The following is a 22,838-nucleotide window of genomic DNA, read 5'->3' on the forward strand; positions in this document are numbered from 1 at the left end:
TAGACGGTTTGACCTTTTTCATGTCATCCATAATGACACCAATTACATGTTTTTTCCTTTCTAGGTTGAGTATGTGATTGTTTCGCCCCTATGTTCACTATGATGAGTGTGTTCTTGTTTACTAAAGTTCTGATTAATTAAAAAATAGGTTTTCAGGACTCGAAACCTTTACAACAAAGCTAGAGAAAAAGCACCGAGAAGAATAGTATAGAAGAGACCGTAAACATAAAGACTGGCCATAAGACTAGCGAACAGAAAGAACAACTTAACAAAAAAATAGCAAAGCAACAGGGAAGGCGCTACACATCAATTTTCTTTAGCAGATCCTCCGCCTTTGTCACCAGCCCATCATAGGTGGCCCCGACAGCTTTCAGGTCTTCCAGATCCTTGTTCAGTTTCTTATCCTTCCTCTTGCCTCTGGTGCGGGTTCTGGGACCTTGAGCTTCCCCTGTTCCTTCAGCTTCCAGTTCTAAGTCCTGGATTTCCTTTTCGTCATCCATCTTGCTGATGAGGGTGTGGGTGTTGTTGGCTGAGATCTTCAAGATACTTAGGCTCTATTCAACAATGTTCTTCAGGCACTCCTCAATTTTATCAACTTTGATAATAGTGTCCGAGAGGGTTTTTTCGCTAGTGTCCGCAAGGCTTTTTCTGTCCAGCATCTCCTTTTCAATCTTCTCAAACCTGGGGTTGAAAGCATCTCTGATGTCTTCGGCTTTGGCAATGGTGTTTTTCAGGTCCTCAATATAGTCGGCCATTGTGTTCCCCTCCCCTATATTAATGGTTTCCAGAATCAGGACTCTGTTACAGAGTTTCTTGTATTCATCCATAGCTTTCTTGTAACCATTAATGAGCCACTCCATTGTTTCCATGAAACCATGCAAGCCCTTGGGAGGAGGACCAGATGAGGGAGCAACATTTCCAGGGGTAACCTGTTCTTCTTTAGGGATGTGGAGGGCGAAAATTGTGTCGGTAGCCCTGAGAGTCTCTTCCATAGTCTCCTTTTCCAGGTTGTGCTTAGCTTCCAGGGTCTTTGCTTGCTTGTCGGCTTCCGGTTCCTTACCAGTCTCCTCTTTTTTCTTGTGCTTTTTCTGGGTCTGGGTGTGGATTTTTGTTTTCTTCTTCAGCAGCCCTTTATGGTTCTCCTTCTCAGAATCATCTGAGTCCTCCCCTTCCGAAGAGATGTTGATCAAGGGTTTTCTTTGAGGCTTTTTGCCCTTGGATGATGAGGGTCTTGTTTTTCTGTATTTCCTCTTCTACCCGCTTTCATACTTTGAGTCATCAAGACTATCCTCTGTGTCAGATGAAGAGTCACTATCGGATTCCTCCTCATCAGAAAAGGCAGAATCAGACATCTCTTCCTCAGAATCCACAGAGGGTTGCATCCGAGCAATTTGAGTGGCCTTTAAATGGTCATAAATTAGGACCATTAGGCCTTGGTGCATAGCAGTATCACCCAGGGGATTCTCTTTGTAAGCCTTAAGGGATGCGTTCATCGAACAAAGCAGGAAATAAGGGAAATTAACCTTATCATTGTGCCTAAAGTGATTTAACAGAACAAAGTGATACCCATAAACTTTCGTAAACCTACCATCTAGAGTGATATATTGCATTAAAACAAAGAGAATCTCCCGCTAGGGTTTGGCAAAAGCCCTAGGCGGGTAGTAGGTTTTGCTCAACTTTACCAGTTGTTTTTTCTCTTTCTTAGTTACCAGGTACTTTTCAATAGCTTCCCTGCTGACCTTCCTATCTCTGTAGAAGTTGAACCCTTCCCTGGTAAGGCTCGTGGCTTGAGTGATTAAATCTTTATCGATTTCAACCATTTGATCACCCATTTTTAGCATACCCTTCTTCCAGTTCTTACAGAAAATACTGGTTACCATACCATCTCGGCCGTGGAGTCTCTCCATGAAGTTCGATAGACCACCTTGCTGCAGAATACCCCAAACCTCTTCCTTCTATTTCCATTCTTTACAACTACTTGGTTCATATTGCCTCATATTTCCACCCATGTTGTCTCTACTCACGGCCAAATTTTGAAACTTACAGAGCTGATTAAACTGAGAGCTTTTCAGAGCTATAACAATTACCCAGAAAGCGTGAAAGTTTATGGCATTGATGTTGTAATGAGTGATATTACTTTTCATAATTATCCTATCCATCAACAGTCTTTGGAGTACTTCTATATCGCTCATTACTAATGATTTGTCTGACATCTTCAGGGAGTCCGCATTCACCCATCCACGTGGTAATTGCCTCACTTTTAACCGCCGCATTGGCAGCCCAGTTAGCAGAGCCGTTGGCCTCCCGGTAGATGTGGGAGATATGGCATTTTTTAAAGGTGCTAATAATGTCAATAGCAGAGGTGATTATGTTGTGAATCGACCAAGAAGGTTTTGAAGTCCCATTAAGGCACTTTATTATATTATTTGAATCCCCTTCTATCCATAGATAGGGGCATTTCCATTTTTTGGCTAGGATGATGCCTTGAAGAGCTGCCATTGCTTCAACTTTATGGTTGGTTTGGGTTCCAATAGGGATAGCAATCATTTCCTTACAAATTCCTCTATGATCTCTAAGAATAGCTCCACACCCTGAAGGACTTTGGTTACCTTTGGTAGCACTGTCAAAATTAACTTTGAGCCAACCTTGAGGAGGGGTTTGCCATTTAGCTTCAAGCCTTTTATCATGGTTGAGATTAGAACCATCAGTGATCTTCATATTCCATACCCTTAAGATATTGGAATCCAGTGGGTTGTTCGAGTAACAAGGACCCTCAATGATCCCTATATTTTCCTGAATAGACCATTGAATTTTCTGGAACACAATATCTTGATTGAGGGAGACATCCCTGAAGATTCGGTTATTTCTTTCTTTCCATAGACCCCACAAGATGTGAGGAAGAGAGAGCTGCCACAAACATCTCAAAAAAGGGTTAGCCCATTGAATATTCTAGGAGGAGAGCATATCTCTGATGTTATTAGGAAACACCCAAGCAATACTAAAGCTCTTGAGGAAGTTTTCCCAAATAGAGGCTGAGAAGGAACAATGGAGAGCAAGGTGGTCCACAAACTCTTCCTCTTGAAGGCACAACACACATCTATTAGGGAGGGAAAAACCTCTACCTTTGAGGTTGTCAAGGGTCAGGATCTTGTTTTGGAGGATAGTCTAGAAGAAAAAATTGATTTTGGGGGTAAGACCCTTGATCCAGGCTTTAGACCAAAAAGGGTTAATAGGAGCGGGGGGGGAAGGACACAATACATAGAAGACATAGATAAAGTTCCTTTGGGATCATGTTTCCAGACAAGGGAGTCCTCTTCATTATTCAGCCATATCGCAGACAGATGGATCTTGAGCTTAGAAAGGCTAGGGTGGATACTTTCAATGTTCTGCCATTCATTACCATCCCAGTACTCAGAAAATAAGGAGCCAAAAGATCTAATACAGGAGGGAGCATGGGGGGCCCATTCATTGTGTTCCATTAAAGGTTTATCAAAAAGCCAGGGATCCTCCCAGAATTTTACTTTCCTACCATTTCCAAGTTTCCATATCACTCCTTTAGCTATACTTTCTTTACATTTAGAGGCATGATTCCAAATGTGGGATCCATTAAAACTGAGATCCAAATTGATAAAAGAGGATAGACAGGAGGACAGAAGAGAGTACTTACTTCACCAAATTTTGCACCATTCAGAGTCAGAATGAAACATTCTCCAGATTTGTTTGGACAGGAGAGCTTAATTTAAAGTACGAATCCTCCTGAGGCCCAGACCTCCTTTGCTTTTCGGCCTACAGACCTGGTCCCAGGCCACCAAGGACATTCTTTGCTTATCCTCAACCCCAGACCATAGGAATCTTCTTTGAATTTTCTCAATTGCTTCAGCATACTTAACTGGAATTCTGAAAAGACTAAGAGCATAAATTGGAATACTTTGAAGAGTAGCCTTAAGGAGTTGGAGCTTGCCAGCTTGACTTAAGAGGGCCCCTTTCCAACCAGCAAGTTTTTTATGAAATTTGTCCACTAGAGAACTCTAGAAGTGATCAGGAAAGGCAATTCCCATGGGAAGACCAAGGTAGGTTGCAGGAAGGTCAGCAATCCTACACTCCAAGATTCTGTTAATCCTCTATTGTCTTCTCTCTGGAGTATTAATGAAAAAGACTTCACTTTTAGCCCAGTTGATAAGCTGACCCGAAGCAAAGGCAAATTTACACAGAGTACTCTTCAAAACTTTAGCTTCTGAAATACTTGGTTCCCCCATAATAATAGTGTCATCAACAAACTGTTGGTGGGAGCAGATAAGGTCTACAGAGGATGGTTGGAGGCCCTTAAGGAGCCTTGCAACACCATTTTTTCCATGGTCCTTCCAAAGCATTCCGCCATAATAATGAAGAGGATGGGGGAGATAGGATCTCCTTGCCTAAGACCTCTAGGCACTTGGAAAAAAGTAGAAGGAGAACCATTGACAAGAACAACAAAAGTAGCAGAGGTGGTAAGTTGGGAGAAAAGGTTGACAACTCTAGAGGAGAACCCAAAAGAAGTGAGGATTTTTTGAAGAAAAGACCAATCAACCCTGTCATAAGCTTTGGAGAGATCTAGCTTAAGGATGAGACCCTGCTTCTTTGCTCTAACAAGAGAGTGAATGTTCTCATGGACCATAATAATGGAGTCAAGAATTTGTCTTCCAGGAACAAACCCATTTTGCTGGTGTTTAATTAAGGCAAGAAGGACAACCAAAATTCTAGAGGTAAGGACCTTGGAAATAATCTTGTAAAAAGAATTGCAGAGGCTAATAGGTCTGAATTTGTCCATAGAATCATCACCTTGAATCTTGGGGATGAGAGCAATAAAAGTTCCATTGATTTCTTTCAAGAGTTTTCTAGCCCCAAAAAATTCCTTAACCCCATTAAAGACATCAATTCCTATAATCTCCCAAAAATCTTGAAAAAAGAACATTGGGAAGCCGCCTGGGCCAGGCGCTTTGTTACCATCAAAGGAGAAAACAACATTTTTAATTTCTAAGTTAGAAGGAATGGAGGAGAGGGAGGCATTCTTTTGAGCATCAATGAGACAGGGAATGTTCTGAAGAAAAGAGGATTGGGCTTCAACATCCAGATTGTGATCCCTCTTGAGGAGGTCCGAGAAATACCTCTTAGCTTCATTCCTTATTTCATCCTCCTTGACCAACTCCCCATTCTCCACAACTAGCTTGTTCACCCTATTAATTGCTTTATGCTTGATAGTCGACATATGGAAGAATCTTGTGTTCCTATCTCCTTCCTTAAGCCAAATGCATCTCGATCTCTACTTCCAGAACGTTTCCTCTTTGGCAATGATATCATGGTATTTTTTGAGAGTCTCGTTTTTATCAGCAATAGACATAGTACTGAAACCATCCTTCTGGATCTAATCTTGTATTTCTTTAAGGTCTTCCTGAATTTTACTCTTAGCCTCAAATATATTTCCAAAACTAGTTTTGTTCCATAGTCGTATATTGTCCTTCACACTTTTAAGCTTCTTGACAACTTTAAACATAGTCATTCCCTCAACTTGGATGCTCCACCATTTCTGAATATTTCTTCTGATTTCGGGGTGGAGGGTCCACATTTTTTCAAATTTGAAGGGAAAGTTTCTCTTTCTATTGATTGAGTCAGCAATGAAGGTGTAGGAAATGATCAGATCCAACCCGAATGTGGGCTGACAAAGAACAAAAGTATTGACTATACCAGTCATCAGAGATGAGAGTCCTATCAAGTCGCACTTGGATAAGGTCATTACCAGTTCTTCTGTTAGTCCAAGTGTAATTACAACCCTGTATTTCCAAGTCATTGAGAGCCTAAGAATTAATAAAATCCATAAGGGCCATCCTACTTTCCAATTGAGGAGGACTACCTCCAAATTTTTCCTCCTCTCTCAAAGGAGTGTTGAAGTCCCCCATAACCATCCAACTAAGATTTTTGAAGTTGTCCCTTGCCTGAATGATTTTTTTCCAAAAAGAGTTTCTAGCCTGTAGGGTATTAGGAGCATAAATGTTGGTAAGAACCCATGAAGTACCATCTTTTAAATGCTCAAATTTGATACAAGAGAAATTGTTGTCCTGAATTATGACCTGACCTTTAATAGTATTAAGGTTCCAGATGGTAGCAATACCTCCTGAAGCACCTTCGGAACTGCCACCACTAACATTACCATTTTTGAAGAACTTCAAAGATTCAACTTTTTCTCTACTCATTTTGGTTTCTTGAATTAGAAAAATATCAGGATTACTATCTCTTATCATATTCCTAATAATATCATGTTTATGGGGATTATTGAGTCCCCTAATATTCCAAGAGATTATCTTCATAGCTACTTACCAATTCCCAGCTCCTTGAGAGTCTTTTGGGTTCCATCTGCAATGTTCTTGCTAGCCTCCTTGTCTCTGACTTTGTGGTTAGAGGGTCGTCCTGGGGAAGAGGAAATATACCCCACATCAACTTGAGCTATTCTGTTGGATTTCCTTAGTAGAGAAGTCGAGGGAGTAGATCCTTTCTTATTCTTATATTTTGGTTGCTTCCATTCAGTTTCTGTCACAGGAGCCGCTTCCATGTTGCTGAGGATTTTGGAGATTTCTTCTTCATTGCCCCAGTCAGGAGTTCTAGAATCAGTTGAAACATTGTTCACTGTTTTTGAGCTCTGTTTTGAGTCCAAGAGGTTCATACCCAAAATTGCACATTTTTGGGCTTCTTGAATTTCAAAACTTAGCATGGCTAGAGAAGAATCAGTCCTTTCTTCTTGGGGATCAGGGATCTCTCCTTCCTCAGGTTGGTAATCTTTTGTTTCCAGTTCCTTGCCTTCATAAGTGTCAGCAACCACTTCAACTATCTCATTTGAAGGATCATTCTAATCTTTCATTTCCTTTTTTTGAGTTCTACCCAAGGGGCTGACTTTGGTTGGTTCATTTCTCACTACTTCCTGGGTTGAGGGGCTAGAGATAGAATTTGAGGTGACTTCCTTATTTTCCCCCAAAGGATTAAAGCGATTGGAATTTTCTTCCTTATTCTCTGGATTTTTAACTTGCCACACCATTTTCTCTAGCAATTTTTGATTTTCAATCTGGGTTTTTAACTAAAGTTGTCTCTAACTTGAGACTCATGTTTCTCATTTCTATTTTCAATTTGACCCTCTTCCCAATGCTCTACATTTTGGAGCTTGGTTTGGGTATCTTACTTTATAAGTAGAAGTCTATCTAACTTATCCACCAGAGTCTTTGGTGGACCAGATTCTCTATCGCTTTCTTGCACGTTGGCTATCCTATTATTGCTTTAGGTCCCTGTTATTTAAACATTTTGTTTAATCTCAAGATTACTTTAACAATTTATCTAATACTGATAATTGATACAAGAGACACAACACAACAAAATTGATATTATATTAATCACTTAAAAAATTATTGCTTTTTACATTTTATATACATTTAGGGGCTCTATTTAAGAGCTATTGTCACTTTCAATGATGGGCTCTTCTTTCCCTTCAAACTCAAAGTGACTATTTTTAATCTTAGGGTGGGTAAACGAGCTTCCTTTCAATCAATAGACTCATTTTTATTTACAATAGGGTTTTTAGGTTTAGGTTCTTTCTTGGCTAGGTTGGTTGCTCTAAGTGCTTCTCTTCTCGAAGTTGTCTAAGGTTTCCTTTCTCTTTTAAGTCTTTCCAATTCTTCTGCTAAAGTGTTCGCATTGGAGGGTAGGGAGCAACATGAATAATCATGTTTCAAACTAGTTTCTCTCCAACTAGAGCTCTTTTCTGTATGGTGGCATGTATCCACATCCTAGCAAAACCAAAATGCTTTGTTTTAGTTTCTAACCTAAAATTTTTGTTGTGACAAGCCTTAGGTTAAGTGTTGAACCTGATAGCTTTGATACCATATGCAACAAGCTAATTCTATCTAGCAAGAGAATAATGCAAACTAACTTAATAATGCTTAAGATAAAATAGCTACAACTTTTCTAAAACAAATCATAAAGAAATGGAAGTTTAACTTTTCTTAAAGAAAGAAAAGTATCTACAACTATCCATGAATGATTACATATGCTAAAAATAGATTAGGAACTAAACTAGATCAATAAAAATGTTATAAATTTGCACAAGAGTAGTTTAGGGTTTATTGATTTTGGAATCCATTTTGAATCTTAAGGTATCACTGCATTCTAATAAAGAGGGAAAATATCACCAGGGTGATTTTTCGGCCAACCACAAACTTGCCAGCCTCTTGTGCCTCTTTCAAATAGAAGGGCCCAACCCATTGCCATCTAAGACCATGTTTTGACCCTATACAACCCTAGTCAATCACACACCATAGGTAACTCCTAAATAGTATGACTGTTGAGTGGGTTGTATATCTGGACCATATGAACTTACTGATGCATACTTATCATAGCGTCACCTTGGCCAAAGGTTTTACATGTTTGCAACATGATTAAAGCATGTAGTCCCTATTCACCACCCTACTCAGCTAGATCAAAATTGGTGTTAGTCTTTCAACCCATCAAGATTGTCTCTTATGTTGACTACTTATTGACTTAAATTGAGACGTATTGGGCTCTAAATTTCTGCTTTTGATATTTTAAAAGCAAACTTTGTTTTTTTTGGTCGATAATCACTTTTGACTAGAGCTATGAACCAATGGGGGTCACATTGGGGGACCCCAGCCCCATGGTTACAATTCTTCTGAGATATCGACACCTCCTTGATTTGTCTCTTACTGTAACCACTCTGACCCCATATCTCACCATTCCCACCTCCTATCTTTGCCTCATTATCCCTCCACTCATTTGCCTTGTATGTTTGCTTCCTTATCTCTCCATACTTGCACCGCCTCCTACCTCTACCTCCTTATCCCTTCACTCCTCCACCTTGTATCTTTGTCTCCTTACCTCTCTACACTTGCTCTACCTCCTATCACTACTTCCTTATCTCTCCACACCCACTCCACCTCCTTGTCTCTCCACTTCCTTTTTGAACCCCTTATCTCTCTGTCTCCAACCATCACACCTTATCTCTCCATGGCATCTCCACGATTTCTCCATGCTACACCTTATCCCTTCCACCCACCTTTGGCAGCTTTGGCACTCTACTCCTTTCTTTGATTATACCTCCATGCCACTGATTTTGCTACCTTGTCATTGTTTTTGCCATCTCTACTACCTCCTTCATCTAGCCTTTGACTCACGTCCTTGACCAAGAGATGCTACCTTGTATTGCCACTAGATGAACATGGGGCTTGTAGTTTGACCCTTGACAAAGAGGGTTTAAAACAACATACCAATATGCTGAGTTTTGAACACAAGACCTTCTAATAAGCAAGGTTCACAACTACCATTGTGTTGCGGGGTCATCCCTTAAAAATAAACTTTGTTGTTATAATAATATTACCATCTATCATTCTCAATGAAATACTTTTCATTTAATTAATTACTTGTTTTTATTATCTATTGGTTTCATACTTGTTCTCACGAGCTAGCAAACCCACTCTCTCATGTTCACAAGTATGTGAACTTAGTCTAAAAGTATGCTGAAATTATCTTTTCAATTGTACACTATTCCAAGATTCTCATTAGGTCAGAATATATACTTATTTGCAACAATAATAGAAACTCTATGCTAAATATTTGATAGAATTTCAAAACTAAATTCTAATGTTTAATTAGTTAAGTCCATTGTTCTATTCTAAGAACCAGTTTGGGTGTGTATAATTCTTGGTTCTAACCATAGCTTTGTTTTTCCAGTTTTATCTTTGTTATAATTTCTCTGGCTTTCAAATGAGCCGCAACTTTTTAATTTAACAAAAAGATGTTGATTACATTCCATGTTTCCTTTCCTTAGGAAAATCTAAGTTTAATAATGTGTTCGATATCATAATTTGGTAATGATAACAATTTGTTCATTTTAGTTCATTTCTACCAAAATTTCTTTGCAAGCTTATTGAAATTCTTATCAAGGTATGCTTACTTAACTTAGCAATTTAGCTTAACAACATAGCTATGGTTTGCTTAGATATTCATTTTCAAACAATAAGGAATAAGCAAATTATATGAGGTTTAAAAGTATATATGGACTCTGTAAATGGAAGCATTCCTTAAAATACCGCTTATTATAGTTTAAATTCCTTTCAATTTTCATAGAGCATAAAATAATTTAATGTTACATAACTTGGCAAAGAATTCTTCTCTCCTAGCCTTGGTTGGTGACAGCGCATTGCCCAATCTTGAAGCCAAGCTTTCTTTGCTAGCCTCTATTTCTCTTCTGTTGTTAATTACTTAACTTTTCCTTTGATGAATAGAAAATGAGAGCTCAAAATCATATTATGAGAGCCTTGTGTTTTTACAAGGCTTTCTCCTTTCCCGTATATAACATACAGATTTCAAAATTTAGAGTTTCAAACAATAACAAAGTGGTTATAATACTTTCAATGCATTTCTAGCAATTACATTTCATTTCAAAGATTTTTTTGATCCTTTTATCATATTCTTTTGTCCTCAAGGTGAGTTAAACCGATTCCCCAATAATAGGGAGGTAGTGGCATTTGCTAAGTTTATTTGTATGTTGTTTGAATACAACATATGGACTTCACATCTGATAGCACACCTCATGAATTCGGTGCTTAATTCAAATGATTACTCATTCACATTGTTACTTGGTTTGGGGTACTTACATGATTTATATCCTTCATACTTAAGTATGGTCCATTCGATACATTGAATATAATCAAACAAATACATCATTGACTATGTATAGAATATATGTGTGTGTGCACGCGCTAATTCATATACATGGTCATTTATGCATTGTTTTTGTCAGCATAAAGAATAAAATAAGGATTCATAATTACTTATCTAAGTAATTTCAATTTAAGGTTTTATTTAAAAAGAAGCTAGAGTCCAAGAAAAGAATTCTTAATAACCCTAACAATCTAAGACCGATTGTCTAGGGTTAACCAATATAGGTACTTAATTTACAACACCACACCCTAAACCCTAACTCAACATAACAAGACTATAACTTACAGGCTTAGGGTTTCAAATAACATTAGATCCTTCATCTATTTACCTCCCCTTCTCGATGATACTCTCCCTCCCTTCTCAGAGGATAATGAATTTCCTACATCCACTAGGTTAAAACAATGTAGTTACTAGGTTAAAACAATATAGTTAGTCTGAAATCTCATCGTTAGCCTTGACATGTTTAAACATGATAAAATAACTCATTTAAACTTAATGATTTTAAACAAAATCATCCACATATGCATTATGAATTATCATTCAATAGTATAGAATATCATATATCAATGCATTAAAACATATAAAAAATATTAGAGCACAAGAGGGATGTAACATTTCTTGTGCCCATGGACATATATGGTTAGTTTATGCATTTTTACTTTGTGTTTCACCTAATTGGTCTTTCTTTGCTATGCCTTTTTTGCTAGACTAATAGTATTAAAAAAACTTTGAAGGATTCTTGTTATGTCACAAGAGGACATGTTCACATAGGTTAATTCTTAGAAATGCATGTAAATGATCAAACACAACATATCTTAACTATCTAATGCTTCTAATATGAATGTGTAGATCTAAATGAACATCAAATTGAAATGTTTCTTTAAATAATATTAGATAGAAAATATTTTGAGGTGATATGAATGCCATCAAATGCCTTTAAATACAATAACACAACAATAAATCATGCTAAGTTGACCTTAGATAAAAAAGGAATAAACAAAAACCAACCAAAACTTGAATTTGAATTTTGAAAATTTAAGAGTCAAGTTCATAATTGTGAGGACCAAATAAAAGTGATCCAAGACATAAAATAATTCAAATTGTGATGATCAATAAATAATCATAATTAATGTTTAAATTGAAAAAATGTATTGAAATGTTAACTTGGATGAATAAATAATATAAAGGAAGAGACCCACGTTTAGGCCGTTTAAAGATATATAATATGTTAAAACCATATAAAAAATAATAATAATATGAAAATATAATTTACCATTACAAATATTTAAATTTAAAAAGTCCCGTAACGTTAAAGTGACGTAATACTTAACAATAACCTCAAAAAACTACCTTTCTCCTAAAACTTTTACATAAAAAACAAAATTATAATAATCATAAATGCCATGGATAAAAGGAAGAAATTTGATTCTCTTTGTTTAAATTTAAAGAGCGGGCAAAGAGAGGTTAGATCTGCGAGCCTCAAATTGAGGAACCGTTGTGTTTCGATCTTGATTTAAATCTATCAATTCATTACTGCGCTGTTTTTCGATCTTGATTTAAATCTATCAATTCATTACTGCGCGCGTTTATCTGTCTCTCTTGTTGTTGTGAACAATGTCACCTGCAGATGCAACAGGAAGCCCTTCCACTTCCGAGGAGGTTGTTAAGTTGCGACTTTCTTACTTTCTTTTTCGCTCATTATTATGCAGATCTAACGCTCTTTATTCCTCTGAATGCGCAGCAGGGAACTCTACAGTCTCCACCCGCATCCCCATCGCTTGGGAGGGCAAACATAGCTGTAAGTTTATCTTTCATCCGGTACCCATTTTGTAACGGATCAGATTTGAGAAACCCTTCACAGGGGTTATGTCATTCATGCCGTTATTAGGTGACATCTGGTTCTTTAAGGCCAGAGTCCTGAGGAAGAAGGCCAACTGATATTTCTGAGCAGTGCCTGATCAGAAAAAATAGGAGATTTTTGGAAGCAAGGGGTTCTATTGGGTTTTAAATACTTTTAGTCAGAAATTGTAGTTTGAAGTGAAGAAATTTTAGATCGGAAATTATGTAAATTATATGGTTTTTTAATTAAGATTTCAAAATAGTCTGTCATACAAAATATAGAAGTTCTTAAACAGGTGGAGGAAACTTTAGACGTGTCCCCAATGCTAGTATAAAACTTATACCTGCAAATATAAGGTCTACGAAAGAAATGATTCATTTTAATACTTTAGCTGCATTTTTTCAATCCCATAAGACCTTCCTCAGAATATAAACGGGAGCCCAAGCCCTTTCCGTGGAATCGAATCCAAGAGAATTTATATCCTGTTGCATATATCTGTAGTAGATCACTTTTGAACTTGATTGACTTATTATTGTAGGCCTTGAGCCTACACAGCTCACCATCATTGCCCATTTTTATTTTCAGGATGCTTTTTAACTTTATATATTTCATAGATCCTCTAGAACCTTGAACTTAGGACTTCCATTGCGCTGAGCATGCTATGAACTCTCCACCACTTGAGTTTCCAACCCTTTTATTGTTTCAAGTGTGGCTTGTTTCTTTCGAACACCCCAGTCTCTCTGAAGCCATGCTTCCGGGCATGGGGTTCTGTTCTGGCTCAGAAGCCGTGCTTCTGGGCCTGGGGTTCTATTCCGGCTCAGAAACTAAGCTGTTTTTAGGGACACCTTCATATGACTATGCTTGGCTATCAGGGTGATTTACCATTCTGTGACTCTGTGCGTATCTTGTTTCTCCTAATGGCCTGCAAACTAGTTCTGTTTCGCGCTCCTCTCTTTTCTCTGAAATACCAAGCAAGGTTTTGGGTGTCAATCTCATATAGGACACGCTGAACTTTTAAATCGTGTTCTCTGAATCTTGGTGATTATTTTTTTTTTTGAAGTTGCAGGATCTGTGTGATTCAAGGGGAGATTTGCTTGGTCGAATTAACAACCTGAAAAAGGTACTGCACTGCTTACCCCCTTCATACATTTTTTCCAAATAACTGATTATTGATATTTATCGTAACTCTTGCCTGGTTTTTTTTCTTTTTTAGGATTTGCAAGAATGGCGTGGTAAACTTGACACTCAAGTGAAGACTTACAAAGAGGTTTGTATAATTATCTGGTCAAAACATTTTGTAGGGATTACAATTAATTTATTCAGGTTTTACATGTTTTGCATAGCTACTCTGGGTGTCGAAGTAATCTGGAGTACCGAGATCCTAAGGATTTAAGTTTGGTAGCTATGGCAGAACCGTTTAGTTGTAGTACGGAGAACTTATTTTGCAATAGACGTTTTCATATGCTTCGATACTTTATAGGTTGCTCTGTTATTCCGACTTAATACTTGCCCTGCTTTTTGCAGGAGCTTGGGGATTTGAAGAATACTCTAAACCTGGAAGTAGAGCAGCTGAAATCTGTATGCGTTGTGTTGGCTTGTAGTGATTGCAATATTTCCTGTGGTTAGTGATCTGAGAAGGTCTTATTATTAACTAAAATCATGAGCTCCTTGCCGTTTTTCCAGGAGTTTGAGGATCTACGAAAAAGTCTAAGAAAACAGCTGGATGATGCTACAAACATGGGCTCAATGGTATGCTCTGTTAATACTCTGGTAAAGTGCACTTGTAGTTCTTTATTTTCTTCAGCTTTGCTGGATCATTACTGTCATTATGTTTATCATCTTTTAAACTATTTTTCATCAGAGAGCTGGGTTCTACTCTAAAGTAAGTGCTTGAATTGAGTGTGCTGTTTTTCTGCAGATTCATGGATTAGACAAAAAAATGGATGAATCTGTTCCTGATTTGATGAAGGAAACAAACATGAACAAGGTGGAAGAGCCAGGCTCATGACCGATCATTTAATTGTTCCATGTATTTCTCAGAGATATTAGCAGCAATTTCATGTGATTATTTCATACTACAAGCTTGCTTATATGTTGAGACATTTTCTCGGAATGTATTATGTCAAAATAACTTAACTAGTTGGAAAAACATTATGCTATTTTTTAACTTTCAAATGGAGTGGACAAACACTGGATGTTCATTGGGAGAGAGTAATCAATAGATAGTTCATATGGTGATTGAACTATGCTATATGATCATATTGAAAGTTTGTGGTTATATGTACTTCGATGAAAGTTGCGTTGGTCTTGGTATTTGTGTGTGAAAAAGAATTCATTGAATGGTAAGAGTTTCAAAGTGTCTTATATTACCTATGAAGCCATTAATATTTACTATTATCTTCAAATAGAAGATGTGTTATGGCAAGACAAGCTGGAGTTATTTTTTGGTAATCTATTCTTTTAGTATGTAAAAAGAGTTATAGACAAGACTTCAGGTCTCCCAAATAGATAGATAAAAAAATGCAAATACTGACTGTTGCACATTCTGTCTGGTGCCCACACCTACATGTTCAACCCATCGTTCCAATGTTCCAATATGTCAGCCCTAATAAAGAAATGGGCAAATCTTCAAATTCAACCCATCGAATTTATTAATTTGGTTGTAGTGGATATGGATTTGAAGCAAAAAGTTTAGCCTCTGGGAGAGGATTGCTTGCTGCCATGCATGACGCATTTGGCACAAACCATCATCTCCAAATAATTAATTATTAAAATTTGTATAACCTTGTAAGATGTTCAGAATGTGAGATAGACCACTACTTCAAATTGATCCTCAATTTAGGTAGCAATAATACATTAGTATTAACTATTGAGAAAATACAGAAAGCTTTTATACCCCGATAACATGAATATGGTTAGGTCCTATGGACAACTCCCTAAGATTATCATGCCTACAATTTTCTGGAAGATTCTTCCCTTGAGCCATTGGTTAACAAACTGCAAGATTACTAGAATTATGATGTTGATAATTTAAATTTTTAAGTCATTGCTGAATCTGAATCTTTTGTGAATGAAATTCTGAGATCAAATATTAGTTACAATAATGTGTTAATCGTACTTTGTACAGACAGGTCTTGATGTTCTCTATGCTCTGTTTATCTGTTAAAAGTAGGAACTAGATTTCATACTGATTTTGCGTTTCTGTTTAAGGAATTATCTGACAGTTCACCTAAATGGAAGACCATCAAGCAATTTACGTGAGGCACCCACCTAAGCTACATACTTACCTAGCTCTGGATTCAAACCTGTGCCTCCAATACAAAAACAAGGCAGATGGATTCGTTTAAAAGAAACTATTAATCTTGAATTGGGGCATGTTTCCAAGAACCAGAGATAACCAGGATAAACTACTTTATTAAACACTGATAGAATACCCAGATGGCAGATCAAATAAGAAATAGAAGATTTTTCGACTCTAGACCTTTCCTGGCTTTATGTTGTTGCAGAGAACCAAGCAAGATCATAACCACTATCTCCAACATCAATAGATATTAATACTGAACTGCTTTAAATGAATAGAAGAGTAAACCTCTTGGAACGATATATAATCTAAATAGGGTTCCAATGATTTTATTTCTATTCTGCGGTTTAAGCGGATGCTACCTCAAAATGTTGGCTAAGGCTGAAATACAGTCATTGGCATGTAAGGTCAATGAGACAACTGAATAAATTCAAGTTATGGAAAATTTCCAGCTAAAATAGCTAAGGTATCATGACCATTTTTGCTGTGCAGCATTTCTTTAGTTTAACTTATATTATAAATTCATGGACAACCTTGTCAATCCAGTGCAGCATAGATCCAGGCACTTGAACGTATTCACCCCAGAAAGAATATATGCGTCATCTGACAGAAAAAAACAGGAAACAAGTTTCAATTATAGATGGACTACAACGATATTGCAAGTTCCTTTGATTCGTTGAGTTTAGCATCACTAACGCATGCTCATGTTTAAAAGATTAAAGAGGAAACAATGGTGGTATGTTTGACTAAAGAAATGCTTTGATAAGAGCTATGGTTCAATAGAAATGTGACTTAAATCTGTAGATTCCTGATGGAGGAAATTGTTGATTTTTTAATCTTAATTTTTTTCAAACTGAAACTAAAAATGATTATAATTCAACAGTATATGTGAGCACATTGTACACCACGCGCATAAGTGTCTGGTAATGCCTTTATACAATGAGAGGATGTTCTGTATTATATGTGAAGTTAATTTGTTTCTTTTTCATTTGACAAGGAATTTAGTTTAAAGCTTTTGAATGTTCTGTTGGAACCTCTAAAACATTACATCCATGCCTCAAGGTATATGCTGGTTGCACAATTTTTAAAATCTACAAAAAAGTAATATGAGACACTGCAATCCATTTTGTGGCAATTGCAATCTCCTGTCTCTGTCGGTTTTATCCTTAGGAAACTGTGTGTTGTTCTTGAGTTATTGCTTATGTGAGTGCAAAGGAAGAAACGTAATAGTTATCTCCAAAATGACCGTAACATGTCAATGGGAATGTAAAGTCAGAGCTGTTTGAAACAGATACGAGAGACTAATTGTGCCACCAATGGGCTGTAGAAGAAAAATTTGGAAGATGTACTGTTATGTTTTTTCTGCAAATGGTGTCCCACCATTGAGACCGCTTCTATGTTATACATCATTATAATGTCCCACCTGACAATTTTATCTATGAATCTTAATGTTACTAGATGTAGTTGATAGTGTAGGTTAAACCAGCATTCCATGCGTTTTGCTATTTCATTTAATTTTTAGTATTTTAATTCACACCTATTTTTAAGCATGACGCGACATATAAGGGCATGTTCCCATGCGGCTGCTTACCCATGTCCCCATGCTGCTGCTTAAATGTAAAATCTGCTTAAAATTAAGCAATTGAAGTGTTCCCATGGAAATTTTTAATTAAGAGGAAAGGATAAATTAGAATCTTTTCCTATTTTTGTGTAGCAGCCATTGCTTAAAACTTAAAAATAAGCTTTGAAAAAAAGGGGGCTGAAAATAAGCGGCAACTGCTTATTGAGAAAAATGACAAGTGGCTCCACAATTTTCTTTCCCTCTTTTTATGTTTCCATTTTTTTTTCTAAAATTTAGGTTAAAATTTATTATTATTAAAGATTATATTAAAAATATAATTTAAAATAACTGCTTGTTTTCATAAGCAGCAAAATTTAATTTTCATGGGGCCACCAGCTCCACAAATTGTTCCTAAAAAATTTGAGCAGCAACTGCTAGCCAAAATAAGCTAAGTAGCCGCATGGGGACTTGCCCTTAGCTTATTTTGGCTATTTGTGAAGCAGCTGACCCCCATGAATATTTATCTTTACTGCTTATTTTTTAAGCAAACCATCTTAAATTTGTATTAATAGCATTAATACTAATTTGTGCATTTAAAATTTGGAAAAAAAAAGAAATAAAATCTTTAAAAAAAGAGGGAAAGAAAATTGTGGAGCCATGTGGCATTTTTGTTAATAAGCTGCCACTGTTTTTTTCTAGCCCCCCCTTTTGTTCCATAGCTTATTTCTAATTCCTAAACAATTGCCACAACATAGCTTTATTCATAGGTAGAGGAATTATTAATTAAATAACATGTATTTAATTAATTATCTCAAGCCAATTTTAAGGTGTATACATTTTGCCCCTCTTTGAGACGATGTGTTTTCGACACATTGTTTCAAAGAAAAATAATTTGATTTGCAGCCCCAGACGAAGATTTCAATATTTGATCATGGATGGATGCCCCCTTGGGAGATCAATTGAAAAAAAATTTGATTTTTTATGATTTTTTTATTTTTTTCGATTTTTGGGATTTTAAAATTTTTCGATTTTAAAAAAATTTCAATTTTTATTTTTTATTTTAAAATTTTTGCAATTTTTAGGATTTTTTGCGAAATTGATCTCATGATTAATTTTTTTTATTTGGTTGGTTTAAAATTTATGTGATTATACATCCGACATGTACATGCCCCACACATTGATCATTATGACACATTCCTCTCACATACTCCCACTAGCTATATAAGCCTTTGAGGTCCACTTTCCACCTCATTTGCACATTTGTCATTTAGTGAATAGAGCATTGGAGAGGAGAGCTTGGAGAAAATGGTGCCACCCTATCACACTTGTCGATTAGAGAAAGTTTGTCGATTCAATAGGCCAGTGGAGTATGGACCTTCGGTAAGTCGATTTGTAACCACTTTTGACTAAATTTTTTTGTTTTTTGAGCGATTTTTTGAGTTTTATAAAATTTTCTGTGGGTTTTTAGGTTTTTTATTTCTTTTAGCGCAATTGATTTTTCTTGTTGCGCATTTGAATTTTGCCGTGGCACATTCAATGTGCGTTTTGGCTCATTTGAATTTTATTTTAGCGCATATGAGTTAGGGATTTTGCATTTAAGATTAGGCACGTTTTAGCGCATCTGATGATTTTGCTAGCGCATTTGATAATTTTGGTAGCACATTTTTATTTTGTTTCAACACATATGATGACTGTTTTTGCGCATTTAAAACAAAGACTTAATTTTTTGTTTTTGTAAGTTTTGATTGATTAAAATGTCAGTTTCTTTGATCTCTTTGATGTTTTTGCTTGATTAGATGATTGCTTGAGTTTGATTGACCTCATGATTGATGAGCGTCAATGATATAAACTCAAAATTTGATGATTGGATAGATTACACGCGTGACCTCATGATTGATGGGTGTCAATGATAGGGCGAGTTTGATTGACCTCATGATTGATGAGTGTCAATGATATAAACTCAAAATTTGATGGTTGCTTGATCTCATGATTGATGAACGTTGCTGTGAAGTTGCTCGAAGAGATTGATTAAAATCTCATGTGAGTGGATAGGATAACTGATTGACTGATAGATGTGATTGATTGGATAAAGAACTGACATTTTTGTTGATATTGTGTTGCAGGAGGATCTAGGTGTGTTGATGTCTCAGGAGCAATACTCGAAGACATTTTCTATGAGGGTAGACCTCATAGATGCAGATAGAGCGATCATTCATTCCTGTGGATTGTCACACATTTTATTCATGCCAGAGTATAGGACAAACAAGGGATTACTAACTGCATTGGCTAAGAGGTGGCATAGCAACCACAACACATTCTACTTGCCCACTGGAGAGATGATGGTGACCTCTAAGGATGTATACAGGATTCTTTGTGTAGACACCTAAAATTGTCCCGTCTAATTAAATAATTTTATTTATTTATTTAATTATTTTATCCTAAGTTTAATATTAATTAAATAAATTCTTATTTATTTAATTAATTCATTAATGATCTTCTAAGCCTTTCCTCATTTAAATAAATACTACTTTTATTTATTTAAATTGTCCTTTTCCTGAATTAAATAAATATTTTATTTATTTAATTGATCCCACTTCCTCTATTAATTAAATAAATCTTTATTTATTTAATTAATTCATAGCCTTTTCTACCCATGATACACGTCATTTATCTTTTAATTCTTTTCTTACCTACCCCTTTTATCATTTAATTATTTCCTCTACCTACCCTTTAATCCTAGCTGACCATTTATCTTTAGACCTCTTAATCTTATACCTCCATTTCCTAAAGTGTCTTCTATATAAGAGGATACTCTTCTTCATTATCAACCCTAATCACCTAATCAATCCAACTAGCTAATCAGTGTGTCTAATCAATCATATGCAATCAAGCCTTCTTGCGATCAAGCTATCAACCATAATCCGTTCTTTGTGCACACATAAAATCTGAGAGCAAATATATCAAACAAGATCAATGGAGATATGAGATAATGGAGATTGAAACCCTACTTGACATGTGAATGGTAATATTGCTTTATTTTGTTGATTTGCATGATCTTAGGTGTCTCTATTGGTATTGGTGAATGTTTCATTGTAGGACTTAGATTGTTTGTGGTTGAATATTTATGGTTTTACAATAGTTTATCATCATCACTTTTCACTGTATACACTTTGCATCCCCATCACTATAGAGTTAGTTCAGTATGATCATCATGAGGCGGGAGGGACAAACACCTTGTGAAGGGTCTTTGGAGACGAGGAGATTGAGGGACTTGATATCTTGTGGGAGTACATGGTGCAGTTCTATCAACCTTTGCCCTCGGTCCTAGCTGGTTTAGTGGGAGGTTTTCTATGTACTAACAAGAGATCTCACAAATTTACAGTTGGGTGGGGCTGGATTATAGAGCGCATGGTTACACAGGGCACCCAATATGCTTAGGGGATCTGTATGTTAGCCCACTTATATCATGATTTACATTAGGTGTTATATGACAGGGCTGTCGGTTTATCATTTGGAGTCACTTTACTACAGATATGGGCCTGGGAGCACATAGCTATGACTCGGCCAGTTGCAGATAGAGTACAGACACTCAGACAGGCGTATATTCATGCATACTGTGGTGCAGTTTCCTACCCTATGCTAGGGAAACTAGAGTATTGGAGACGGGCTCTCGACAACTTGGACATGGTTACATGGAGACCTTATATTGATTGTGAGGTCTGGCAGGAGGATGCGATAGAGGTACCTTATCTTCTGCAGAGTTGATACTTGATTGGCTGGACTCCATATATCATTGAGAGATTCATCTTGAATCGTGTGTGGAGGCAATTTGGTCCGACCCAGGGTATGCCTCAAGGTTCTACCTTATATGCCCATACGCACAAGGACAAAGAAAATTGGGGTCCATTGCTGGATTCTGATATAGCTAGAACATAGTTCTATGCACTCCCTTGTTTTACTTGGAACATGTATCTTGATATTTATGATGGGGCTATGACACTATAGTTTTCACAGTTCATGGTCGAGGATCCATTCCCTTGGCTTACAGGTCCTGGAGAGCCGATACCTCCTTTAGAGGTAGTTGAGGATGATGAGGACCGACCTCAACCTTGGGGGTGGAGATGGAGATCAGGAGAGGGAGCTAGTCGAGGTAGGGGGAGATTAGAGGCGGGTGCAGGGATAGGAGCAACTGTGAGAGGGAGAGATGGTGGGAGAGGTGGTGGTGAGAGAGGTGGTGGGAGAGGTGGTAGTGATGGTGAGGATGAGGAGACAAAGGAGGAGGAGGAGTAGTCTTTGATTTAGAGGAGGTGAATAGATAGGCCTCTAGTATCAGCTCCATTACAAGATGCACCAGCACAAGTGACACATGATCCACAGTCATCACATCGACAAATGGTTTAGATTACCATGCCACCCCATCAACAACAGGAACATGTAGCTGCACAACAGAGCATGGTCTAGGGGCTGCAGAGATAGATAAGATAGTTAGAGGGACATGTCTCTCAATTACAGGGACGGGTCACTCAGCTACAAGCTGAGAGAGACACAACTATTGATCATTATGGATGGGCTGAGGCCCTCACTGACAGACTAGAGAGGAATGTTGCTAGGAATGTTACAACTGAGACTATTAGAGAGATCCCGTACTTAGCCAAGGAGGCTGAGTATTACCAAAATCTATATGAGGATCTTGTTTTTGCTAGTAAGTGTTCCTCGAGTTATGCACATGTTTCGGGATTGAGATCAGGACAAAGCCAATCATGCACAAAGAACATGGGTGTGACGGGTCCACCCCATAGGGATCCTACAGGTCGAGACCCAGACACTGGTCCATTTGGTGGTGCAATAGGTGGTTCAATGAGGACTACCACATCTGGGGGAGCACTACATATATTTATGTACTTCATTTTTTGATGTATACAATTGTTGGAGACATTAGATGATTCATTTTTGGTTTGAGATATATCCTTCTTTTGTATTTGACATCAATGTACACTTGGACATTGCGTTTTGTTTTATGATATGATATGGAGTGGATGGTTGGATGCATACTACATGGTTCATGATTTATTGTTTATCTATATGATGTATGTATGTATGTGATTTGACATGATATGCTCATATGATATGCTTTATTTATATTATGGATGGATGCATTTGGTTTCTATATGTTATGTTCATATGATATGTTTTATTTATATGATGGATGTATGCATTTTATATGTTTAGATGCCTATATGATGCTATCTATACATGATGGTTATATGAGATAGGCAATGACAATGACATTATTTACATGTGATTATAAAATGCAATGATGGGGTTTGTACATGGTGATTATTATGCCTTGGAATGTATGGATCATGATGATTCTTATGACG

At 36.9% G+C, this 22,838-nt stretch overlaps 1 protein-coding gene across 6 annotated transcripts; it reads left to right on the forward strand.

Moving 5' to 3' along the window:
- Positions 1-12,172: 12,172 nt before the first annotated feature.
- LOC131029797 (uncharacterized) lies at positions 12,173-14,966 on the forward strand. Of its 6 annotated transcripts, none has more exons than XM_057960441.2 (7): positions 12,173-12,414; positions 12,497-12,553; positions 13,656-13,715; positions 13,809-13,862; positions 14,120-14,173; positions 14,279-14,365; positions 14,514-14,966. In XM_057960441.2, exons 1-7 carry the CDS (start codon positions 12,370-12,372, stop codon positions 14,601-14,603), a joined length of 447 nt encoding a protein of 148 aa, XP_057816424.1. In that variant the 5' UTR covers positions 12,173-12,369; the 3' UTR covers positions 14,604-14,966. The 6 variants fall into 6 exon arrangements, with proteins under 6 accessions (XP_057816424.1, XP_057816425.1, XP_057816428.1 ...); XM_057960442.2 differs by having other exon boundaries at positions 12,500-12,553; XM_057960445.2 differs by having other exon boundaries at positions 12,174-12,414; positions 12,500-12,553; positions 13,662-13,715.
- Positions 14,967-22,838: the final 7,872 nt, after the last annotated feature.

This window comes from Cryptomeria japonica, chromosome 9, assembly GCF_030272615.1.
Source record: "Cryptomeria japonica chromosome 9, Sugi_1.0, whole genome shotgun sequence".
Taxonomy (NCBI): domain Eukaryota; kingdom Viridiplantae; phylum Streptophyta; class Pinopsida; order Cupressales; family Cupressaceae; genus Cryptomeria; species Cryptomeria japonica.